Genomic DNA, 12,220 nt, shown 5'->3' with positions numbered 1-12,220 from the left:
CTATGATGGGATAAAACGTTTTGTAGTTCTATATAATGATGAAAAGATAATAATAAAACAACTATTAACTAGTTTTGAAAAAATCAGACCCACTGCTAGCAATTACATTAATCTTTCATTATGGATTCTGTGTGAGGGTAGTGTTTGGTTTATTTGAAATTTTTTAAATTAAAATTATGTTTGTTTGTTTGTTTTGAATTTTCGCGCAAAGTTACACGAGGGCTATCTGCGCTAGCCATCCTTAATTTAGCAGTGTAAGACTAGAGGGAAGGCAGGTAGTCATCACCATTCACCGCCAACTCTTGGGCTACTCTTTTACCAACGAATAGAGGAATTGATCGTAATATTATAACGCTCCCACGGCTGAAAGGGCGAGCATGTTTGGTGTGACGTGGATTCGAACCCGCGACCCTCTTAAAATTATATACAATATCGCAAAAACAAATCGGAAAGAAGATAAATTATACAGTGGATACATATATTATCGTCGTACATTTGCAAAAACAACAATACAAAAATAAAAAAAAATAAAGCATTAGAGTGAAGATAGTATATTAGGAATGTTTAAAAATGAAAAAAGCGATTATAAGACGAGTTTAAGTTTTTGTCTGATTGATTGAGGATATAAAATAGATCAGACAGTTCTTCTGTTGTGATTATTTCAGAATTATGCTAACAATTAAAAATAATAATTAAATAGAAGTTCTTTGGACGAAGTGGTCAATTTAGGAAAATGCTATTTTATTTATTAATTTTTACATTAATGATCCATTATCTTTATTTTCAGGATTCTTGAAGTTCTCTCTATTTATAGACACATCTCAGTTCCAAGGAACTTATTATTACGCTTCTGTGGTCGCCGAAGACGACAGATTTATCACTTCTGGACCAATCAATGGTAATGTTCTAACCACTTCGTCATAACTTGGTGGCTTTTCTTCACTATAGGTGGCGCTAGAATGGCTGATAGAAGGTAACTCCTGGTGCGACGGAGGTGTTGTTGAAACTGTTGATATGTTGACCGTTTCAGGGTGGGATGACCTTTGATAAGATCTTCTGGCGTTCCGATTTCGACGGTAAGGGACGATGATGAAGAGAACAATGACGAAAAAAGCCAAAACCGAAATTATAATTCCAATGTAGGTCCACAAATTGACTGAGGTCCACCGACGTGTCATATAATAAGAGATAGTAAAAGTGATCATATTCAGCGCATATTTTGATAAATTGACAGAAGAAAGAATAGACGGATAACTAATAAATTAACGGGTAACTTCCAGAGTAACAATGAGTATATACAGAAATATGCAAGTGGGAGAATAGTGGGATGATGTACGATAATCACTTTATTTATTCACCAAGTAGATGAATCTTATGAGCAGGTTTAAGATAAAAACGAAGGAAATTTGTATTTATTTATGCGCTGTGACGTTTTCCGGTTTAAGAATGAGAGACTAACATTTAATTAAAATGTTTCTGAGGCCTAAAAGGTTATGTAACAGTAGTTATTATTTATTTTTTTAAATAAAAATGAGTTAACCACTATTCCGAAATTTGGTGGAATACTGGATATTCTAATGTTATTTTAGGCCTAATATAACACATTGTTTAAGGAACACAAATTTCTTAGAGGTTATTAGACAAATAAGGTTTTATGTGAAAGATGGGAATATTTATTTTTAATTTTAGGCTAGAGGAGCTTCTTGGAATAAGAACAATAAATTAGATAACTTAATATGTAGAATTATAGACGAACCTTTCTCTACGTTCAAATACTTTTATTTTAGAGTTTTCGGCCCCCTTACGGAAACTTTCATCGGGCAACAATGTTCGTGTATAATTCTACATATAAATTTCAAGCAATGATCAACAATATAACTTCACCTGAAACAATATTATCTATTATGCAATAATTGTACACCTGAATAAACAGTAAATTTTACTGTTCTGTTGTTTAAATTTCACTTATATGTGAAGACAATTTAATTGCATTCGTTAGAAATTAAACCATGATCTGAAAGAAACAGCTGTGCAATCACTTATGGTCTACTCCGTATATTCAGTTAATTAGTGATTCATTTTTACAGTTTTACCTTTTCAAGTTGATATTACATCAAAGTTCCGATTCATCCTTTTTTTTTTTTTTTTGGTAACTATGTACAAGGTAAAGTAATATTTTCTCGTAGCTTTCTGTCTACTACAGTAACGTCAGTCTACAGATAACAACTTAGTGTCTGATCTTCAATGATCCTTACATAATCATTCTGATAGTTATGATAGCGTAAGGTTATAGATATTATAAACATCTATTTCGATAACGTATCTTTAGTTTATATTTAGTTTATATTTTACATTTATATCTTGGTCAGTCGTTGTTATATAACTTCTCTTACGCCTTCATCAAGTATACACCACATTTCTCCTTATTGTATATATGTGTGACACGTATTTTTCGAGGTATGGAGATTTTTTCCCAATACGTAGAACATTTGAAAAGTGATGAAATGTCTAAAATGCCACGAATGCTTCAATAATTGTAACAGTTAACCCTGCTAATTGATTATGAATAGTCGTAGAGGCGGATAGCGATACGGGCTAGCGTCCCTATGGGTCAGCATTCCTAAATTAGAACTCCATGATTTTATTATACCCTTGGGGTATAATGTAGCCATTTATTCCATGACTTCATTTGGTTTTTTGAATTTCATGCAAAGCTACACGAGGGCAATCTACGCTAGCTGTTCCTAATTTAGCAGTGTAAGACTAGAGGGTGTGTGTGTGTTTTCTTACAGCAAAGCCGCATCAGGCCATCTGCTGAGCCCACCGAGGGGAATCGAACCCCTGATTTTGAAGACTAGAGTGAAGGAAGATAGTTATCGCCACCCACCGCCAACTCTTGGGCTACTCTTTTTACCAACGAATAACGAGATTGATAGTCACATTATAATGTTTCCACACAGCTGAAAGAGCGACATATTTGGTATGACGGGTATTCGAACCCGCGACCCTCGGATTATGAGTCGAATACCTTAACAACCTGGCCATGCCGGGCGCATTTATAGCAATATTTACCATTTGGATATAGTTTAGACTTCACGAGCTGCCTGCCCTAGTCTTCCCTAATTTATAAGTGAGAGACAAGAGAGAAAGCAAGACAAATAATGAATATCACTCCCCTCCATTAGGTTACTCCTTACCAGCGAAAAGTGGTATTGAATAGACATTATTGAATTTTTGTTGTAATTTTCTGAAACTTGTTCCAATTATTTACAGAAATATAGAAGAAGAAAAACAGTGCGGTGGCGCTATCTTTTAATCAGTTTGTAGAATATTTTCATGTTACCAAATAGTACAAAATGTTTTCCTTAATCAATTATTTAGATACTAAAAGGATAACACTATTGTTTGTTTTTCTTTTGTTTGTTTTTTTAATTTTTCGCTAAGCTACACGAGGATTGTCTGCACCAGCCGTCCCTAATTTAGTAGTGTAAGACTAGAAGGACGGCAAATATTCACCACCACCCATTGCCAACTCTTGGGCTGTTCTTTTACCAATGAACAATAGGACTGATCGTAACACTGAAACGGCAGAAAGAGCAAGTATGTTTAGTGGGACAGAGATTCGAACCCGTCACCCCCAGATTGCGAGTCAAGTGCCCCAACCATCTAGTCATGTATTGGGAGAGAAAACAGATAAAGTATTCCACTGGTCAACAGGCTTACAAAGCAAAAATCTTGGATTCGATTTCTTACGTTGGACCAAGTGCAAATTGTCCATTATGTAGTTTTGCACTAAAAAGACAACGAGAACATCAGCGTATACAACTTTATATCGTTGTTTGTGAGGTTTGTACGATTGTAACGTAAAATAGCCCACTCGTACAATTACACATTTAACAACTTCTTTTAAAATTATTTTAATTCTACAAGTCGGTGTATTTCATACAAGGTTACAGTTTAAGGAAGAGTAATCTGTAAAGTTCATTTTTTGGAAAATCTAACAATAACAGTCCCTAATTTTTAACTGATAGACTAGAGGAAAGGCTGTTAGTTAACAGGACAAACAACATATTAATCGAATAGTGGAACGTGATCTAGCAATAGACATTTATCAATGTAGAAAGTTGTAAAACAACAGAGACGAATAGTGATGAAAAGTTGACAGTTTTACATGAAGCTCACAAAAATTTGTAGAGGAACGTAGATGAATTCGATTTCTCTTGTATAATATTTTTAATTTCTGAAGGACAGTACACTTCCATATATATATATGTAACCATAAACTTTCTCTAAGTGAAATAAATAGCAACATGGATGACACTTTGACTCTAAACAAATTAATTTTTTAACAAAGTTCTCTGAAATTAATTAATTATATTTCCTTGCCAGTTTTACGTCATAGGGAAATCTTTACCTTGTTGTGTTCCACCGTTATCCTGTAGACATTTCTCGTCGCTCAAATCTCCACAGTTATTGTAACCGTCATTTAACAAATCATGTGATACGCAAGCTCCATTCCTACACATATAACTGTCTAGCTCGTTGCAAAGACCATTCTTGGCTGTAAAAAAATGGTGTTAAAATTATTTTAGGACAAAACTGAATTTATCGTCTAATGTTTAAATCAAATATGTTATTACCTTATATTATTATCATGGATGTTAAATTGTACATTAGTTTTAAGCGAGATGATTTAACCTTTAACCCATAGTGCAGACGAAACGTTGTTAAATGTTGAAATGGAACTTGCCTATTCATATTTATTTGTGTGAGTAACATTTTTAAAGCGAAAATTTCAACACACTGATTTACTATGAGTGGCTAGGCCAGATGAGGTCAATCGTGAAAATGGGTGTGACCCGTCAGTTGGATAACATGGACGAAACAGTTAATATCTTTTTGGTTACGATTATCTCCGCACTGAAATTACTATTTCCAATTATTTCAAACGGAAGTTGAATATTTCAAATTTCGCTATCCAAAGTGTAGGTTGACGTTGCTTATTACACAAGATGTTCGTATGAGAAGTTAACTTTCCTAATTATATTGTCCAGATTGGAATTTAACCTTCCTAATAAAATTGGGCAAATTGAAGACCCACATTTGTAAGTATATTGTTCAGATTGAAATTCAGTATTCCTAACGACGGTATTCAGACTAAGGGTTAATAATCTCATAATTACTCTGGTCAGAGTAAAGGTTAACATAATTAAATACGATGTTCGTATTAAAGTTTAACGTAACTAATTATGTTGTTGATACTAAAGGTTAACATTATAAACTGTATTTTGTTCTAAAGGTTGACATTCGTAATTGTATCTTTTGCTAAAGGTTTACATTCTTAAGTGTATTCTTTTACTAAATGTTAATATTATTAATTGTACTTTTTACTAAAGATTCAAATTCTTAATTGTATTATTCACTAAAGGTTTACATTCTTAATTCTATTCTTTTACTAAAGGTTAAAATTTTCTACGGTATTTTTGCTAAAGGTTAACATTCTTAATCGTATTCTTTTACCAAAGGTTTACATTCTTAAATGTATATTTCACTAAAGGTTTACATTCTTAATTGAATTCTTTTAGTAAAGGATAACATTCCCAATGGTATTCTTTTACCAAAGATTTATATCCTTAATTGTATTCTGTTACTGAAGGTTAACATTCTTAATTGTATTTTTAATAAAGGTTAATATTCTTAATTGTATTCTTTACTAAAGGTTAACATTCTTAACTGTATTCTTTTACTAGAGGCTAATGTTCTTAACTGTATTCTTTTACTAGAGGCTAATGTTCTTAATTGCATTTTATACTAAAGATTAATATTCTTAATTGTATTCTTTTACTAAAGGTTAACATTCTTTATTGTATTTTTTACTAAAGGTTAACATTATTTATTGTGTTTTTAACCAAAGGTTAACATTCCTAATTGTATTCTTTTACTAAAGGTTAACATTGTTAATTGTATTTTTTACCAAAGGTTAAGATTATTTATTGTGTTTTTAACCAAAGGTTAACATTCCTAATTGTATTTTTTTACTAAAGGTTAACATTGTTAATTGTATTTTTTACTAAAGGTTAACATTCTTAAATGTATTTTTTACTAAAGGTTAGCATTTCTATGTGTATTGTTTTACTAAAGGTTAACATTCTTAATGGTATTCTTTCACCAAAGGTTTACATTTTAAATGTATATTTTACTAAAAGTTTGCATTCTTAATTCTATTCTTTTACTAAAGGTTAACATTATCAATTGTGTTTTTAATCAAAGGTTAACATTTCATATGTGTATTATTTTACTAACGGTTAACATTTCATATGTGTATTATTTTACTAACGGTTAACATTCTTAATTGTATTCTTTTACCAAAGGTTTGCATTCTTAAATAACTTTTTACTAAAAGTTAACATTCCAGTTGTATTCTTTTACCAAAGGTTAACATTATTAATTTTATTTTTAACCAAAGGTTTACATTCTCAATTGTATTCGTTTAGTAAAGATTAGCATTCTTAAATGTATTCTTTTACTAAAAGATAACATTTCTAATGGTATTCTTTTACCAAAGATTCATATCCTTAATTGTATTCTGTTACTGAAGGTTGACATTCTTAATTGTATTTTTAATAAAGGTTAACATTCGTAATTGTATTCTTTACTAAAGGTTTACATTCTTAATTGTATTCTTTTACTAAAGGCTGATATTCTTAAATGTATTCTTTTACTAAAAGTTAATATTCTTAATTGTATTCTATTACTAGAGACTAATATTCTTAATTGTATTTTTTACTAAACGTTAACATTTTTAATTGTATTCTTTTACTAAAGGCTAATATTCTTAATTGTATTCTGTTACTTAAGGTTAACATTTTTAATTGTATTCTTTTACTAAAGGTTAACATTCGTAATTGCATTTTTTACTAAAGTTTAATATCCTTAATTGTATTCTGCTACTGAAGGTTAACATTCTTAATTGTATTTTTAATAAAGATTAATATTCTTAATTGTATTCTATTACTAGAGACTAATATTCTTAATTGTATTTTTTACTAAACGTTAACATTCTTAATTGTATTATTTTCTAGAGGCTAATATTCTTAATTGTATTCTTTTACTAAAGATTAACATTTTTAATTGTATTCTGGTACTAAAGGTTAACATTCTTAATTGTATTTTTAACAAAGATTAACATTCTTAATTGTATTCTTTAACTAAATGTTAACATTCTTAATTGTATTATTTTACTGAAGGTTAAAATTCTTTATTGTATTTTTTACTAAAGGTTAACATTATTAATTGTGTTTTTAACCAAAGGTTAACATTCCATATGTGTATTATTTTACTAACGGTTAACATTCTTAATTGTATTCTTTTACCAAAGGTTTGCATTCTTAAATTACTTTTTACTAAAAGTTAACATTCCAGTTGTATTCTTTTACCAAAGGTTAACATTATTAATTTTAATTTTTTCCAGAGGTTTACATTCTCAAATGTATTCGTTTAGTAAAGGTTAACATTCTTAAATGTATTCTTTTACTAAAGGATAACATTCCTAATGGTATTTTTTTACTAAAGATTAATATCCTTAATTTTATTCTGCTACTGAAGATTAACATTCGTAATTGTATTCTCTACTAAAGGTTTACATTCTTAATTGTATTATTTTACTAGAAGCTAATATTCTTAATTGTATTCTGCTACTGAAGGTTAACATTTTTAATTATATTCTTTTACTAAAGGTTAACATTCTTAATTGCATTTTTTGCTAAAGGTTTGCATTCTTAAATGTTCTTTTTACTGAAGTTAACATTCCAGTTGTATTCTTTTACCAATGGTTAATATTCTTAAAAGTAGTTTTTACTAAAAGTTAAGATTCCAGTTGTATTCTTTTACCAATGGTTAACATTCTTAAAGTAGTTTTTACTAAAAGTTAAGATTCCAGTTGTATTCTTTTACCAAATGTTAACATCATTAATTTTATTTTTTACCAAAGGTTTACATTCTCAAATGTATTCTGTTACTGAAGGTTAACATTCTTAATTGTATTTTACTAAAGGTTAACATTATTAATTGTATTTTTAATAAAGGTTAACATTGGTAATTGTATTCTTTACTGAAGGTTTACATTCTTAATTGTATTATTTTACTAGAGGCTAATATTCTTAATTGTATTCTTTTAGTTAGTTATCACCATTAGATTCCATCAAGGAACATAGGGCCGCAATCGCTTGCGGATTCTTGAACAGGTATTTAAGTGAGTAGGTTGTTAGCCCGCTGCACCGAGCCGTCCCTAATTTAGTAGTGTAAGACTAGAGGGAAGGCAGCTAGTCATCACCACCCACCGCCAACTCTTGGGCTACTCTTTGACCAACGAATAGTGGGATTGACCATCATATTATAACGCCCTCACGACTGGGAGGGCGAGCATGTTTGGCGCGACGCGGACGCGAACCCGCGAGCCTCGGATTACGAGTCGCACGCCTTACGCGTTAGGCCATGCTTTACTTTTACTATAGGTTAACATTTTTAATTGTATTCTTTTACTAAAGGCTATTATTCTTGATTGTATTCCGTTACTGAAGGTTAACATTTGTAATTACACTGCTAATGTTAAAAATTAACGTTGAAGGTTAATATTTCTAGTCTCTTCGTTCTGTTTGAAGTTTGATATTATTAAATTCCTTCAAAAGTAAAGTAGTCTAAAATCATGATTTATAACGTTTCTTTGACTTACGTTTTTATTACTAATGCCAAAAATAATTTATCACGTAAGTTAAATTATTCGAGGACAGCAATCTGACGAATCCTCAATAGTAAATAAACAAACAAAAACGACTCAAGGAACGAGAGCGAAAATCTATACTTACACATTTGAAAACACGTGTAAACCAGGGTTACCTCGGGCGTTTCGTCACTTTCCATTTCTTTGTCACTCACGTGGAACTCTAATGTAATTGTGTTCTTACCGGGCGAAGAAGAATATACAAGTTGGTCACTTTTCGAATACTGCAGCTTTCCACAGATTTCATGGGCTGATTTACCGTCTAGAACTTTTACGGAATCTAAACACTTTGTGAAACTTTTAAAATTTGTTGATCTTTCCCGTAAAAAAAAATTTAGAAATGTTATAAAGACACGATTATTTGCAGCAGTTAACATTGTGATGTTGCAATGTAATCCGGGAAAATGTGTTGACAGTTTTAGTATTCCATAACTCAAACTTCCCACATCTATTAACGAACGATTGCTGACACTACACACATCTTCAACATAAACTGTAACAGAAATAATAAATGTGTTAGTTGAGCTTTCATTTTATAGTAGGATTACCACATTGTTAGTGTGAAAAGCAAAGATGTTATATATTTATTTCATAACCAGTCACACTGTAACAGCTTTTAAATTAGTTGAATTTCGTGCAAAGCAACTCGAGGATTTCCTGCACTAGGTGCCCCTAATTTAAAAGTGATTATCTAGAAGGAAGATAACTTGTTAAAATCACTTTCTGCTGACGACTCTTTAGTTGCTCTTTACCAACGGAAAGTAGGATTGATTATGACATTATAACGTCCCCACGGTTGAAAGGACGGGCATGTTTGGTGAAGGAATTCAAATCCACGACCCGCAAATTGCGAGTAAAGCGTCTAAACCACCAGTTTAAATAACATTAACACACTTTTTACATTTGTTAAATAATCCTGTGATTTTGTAAAACTATGAATAAAACTTTGTCAAAAAGTTTAATTAGCTTATAATACTGAAAATAAAAACTGTTGTCGTGAACCTACTCAAAAGAAAAATGTTAATTCTTTGTTTTCATTTTCGCGGAACGCAGGTCTTCGGATCTCAGTTCATGTGGCTGCGTATTTTTAAACTGATTTCTTTTTAACGTAAGACTTTAATACTTTAATAATTTTCCAGCAGTTGTAGTTATTTTTCTACCCCTACAGCTAATGGATGATGTCTGTCTCACCTTCCACAATAAGTTACTACCCTACAGTTAAATTAATAAAAAAAAAACTGAATTAATGACACAACTACTAATCGTTTGTTTTTCGTCTGTTTCTGTTTGTTTTAGAATTTCGCGCAAAGCTACACGAGGGCTATTTGCTCTAAGGGTCCCTAATTTAACAGTTTAAGACTAGAGGGAAGGCAGCTAGTCATCACCGCCCACCGCTAACTCTTGGGCTACTCTTTTACCAACGAATAGTGGGATTGACCTTCGCAATATAACGCCCCCCACGGCATGTTTGGTGTGACCGGGATTCGAACCCGCGACTCTCGGATTACGAATCGCACTCTTAACCCATCTGGCCATGCCGGGGCTCGCCTTTTTCTGAAAGATACATCACCATTTCATTGCTATAGTAGCGTGTGTGTTTGTTTTCTTATAACATCGGGCTATTTGCTGAGTCCACCAACGGCAATCGAACCTCTGATTTTAGCGTTGTAAATCCGTAGTCTTATTGCTGGATCAGCGGGGAACACTATGGTAGCTCGCACAAACTTTTCCAAACAGCCAATGCTGTTCTTCTTAAGGTCACTACTTGTACAGTTAATTAATAGTTAGAAATAAAAGAAAAAAGCTGACGTTCGTTGCATTTTCGACGATAATTATCCTGCACTGACAACATTTTAAAATTGTAATTCCTGTTTGTACTATTTACATTACGATACGACACGCCTATACTTACATGTTTCGTAACTAGAAGAAAGAAATCGTTTTTCTTTTCCTTCCATCAATTTTTTTTCCGTTTGAACTGAATTTTAAAGCATCCGAATGCCGGTAAGTTTCACTTACGTTTAATAGGCATAAAGAGTAGGACAGTAGAAATAAGAATATTTTAAAACACTTTTCTCGATACATATTACGGAAAATCCTTACGAAGAATGGCGGTTTGTGTCAGTACGTTTCACAAATGTCAGTTAAACCAACTGCTGTTTCGTCAAGACTTTGTAACCTTTGGTGTATATGTAGCAATAATTATGTTATCTTTCAACACGTTGTTGCTTATCAACACATGGTTACCTAGCAGCAGATGTAAGCATGTTAGTGATAAAATTAGTTTAGTTTAATAATATTATGTGTCGCATTTTATCATCGAGATGAACAAAATTACGTAGACAAAAACAACAGTGAAAACAAATAAAATACAGATAGTGATGGGTCGATTAAAGTTGAACAAGATTCGAAGTGAAATGGAAAGTTATAACGAAAATACATATATACTGTCATTAACCCCTCTTCTCCACTGGCTCCGAGATTAGGCTGTAGCTTATAACATTACAAACCCATTGTGTGGCGTATACTGGAACATAATAAACGTAAATCCTTTGAATATTAAGATGAGTGTAAAAAAGGCCAACATGATATGGCTACGTTGAGAGGTCGTAGGTGAATTTAAGAGTGACAGTAAATACCTCACTATTCGGTCAGACAGGAGTATCTCAAAGTTGACGGTGGGTGCTTTTGGTCAGCTGCCTTCGTTATTTTCTAAAAATTCAAAATTATGAGTGACTAGCTTTGTACGAACTTTCGAAGACAAAGGAATAACAAGTGGAACAAATAATAAATTAGGGACCTAGACTTTCTTCTTTCCGATTTTGCTTGGTAGAACTTCTATCCGGAAATTAAGAGTGAGTTTTCTACTTTGCCTAATAAAACTTCATTAATGCATCTTCTTCAATGCGATTTTCATTGATGAAACGGCTGTTAAATTTTTCTTTACTGGTATTACGTTTTGGTTTTTAAACGCAAAGCTACAAAATGAGTTATCTGTGCTTTGCACCCTACTGGGATCGAAACCCTAATTTAGCATCGTAAGCTTGCTGACTAACCCCTGAGCCACGATAACATGGCAATTTGGAAAAATAAAAATACACTTTCCAAAAATATTTGTCACTAAACTGCAGCAAATAAGTACCAATTAGGTAGTTCTGATGAACTACATAAAAAAACTACTAAGCTAGAAAGCTCTGATGAACTACATAAAAAAACTACTAAGCTAGAAAGCTCTGATGAACTACATAAAAAAACTACTAAGCTAGAAAGCTTTGATGAACTACAACAAAGAAGAAGTAAACGAGGTAATAAAAGTTTGGACACAGCTCGATTAGGTTATGAAAAACTTTAATATAAATATACAACGTTTAGACAAGATTATGTTCCGAAGATGATATAATATTTTGCTTCTCTGCAAACTTTTATTTTCTAAAAAGTGGG

At 31.9% G+C, this 12,220-nt stretch overlaps 1 protein-coding gene across 1 annotated transcript; it reads right to left on the bottom strand.

Moving 5' to 3' along the window:
- Positions 1-720: 720 nt before the first annotated feature.
- LOC143238668 (uncharacterized) lies at positions 721-10,939 on the bottom strand. The gene is made up of 4 exons (XM_076479087.1): positions 10,692-10,939; positions 8,865-9,272; positions 4,415-4,561; positions 721-1,156 (listed from the first exon to the last, which is right to left on the bottom strand). The coding sequence occupies exons 1-4, from the start codon at positions 10,735-10,737 to the stop codon at positions 843-845; spliced, it is 915 nt and encodes a 304-aa protein (XP_076335202.1). The 5' UTR covers positions 10,738-10,939; the 3' UTR covers positions 721-842.
- Positions 10,940-12,220: the final 1,281 nt, after the last annotated feature.

Source organism: Tachypleus tridentatus, chromosome 13 (assembly GCF_004210375.1).
Source record: "Tachypleus tridentatus isolate NWPU-2018 chromosome 13, ASM421037v1, whole genome shotgun sequence".
NCBI lineage: Eukaryota > Metazoa > Arthropoda > Merostomata > Xiphosura > Limulidae > Tachypleus > Tachypleus tridentatus.
This window is presented reverse-complemented; position numbering and strand designations above follow the sequence as displayed.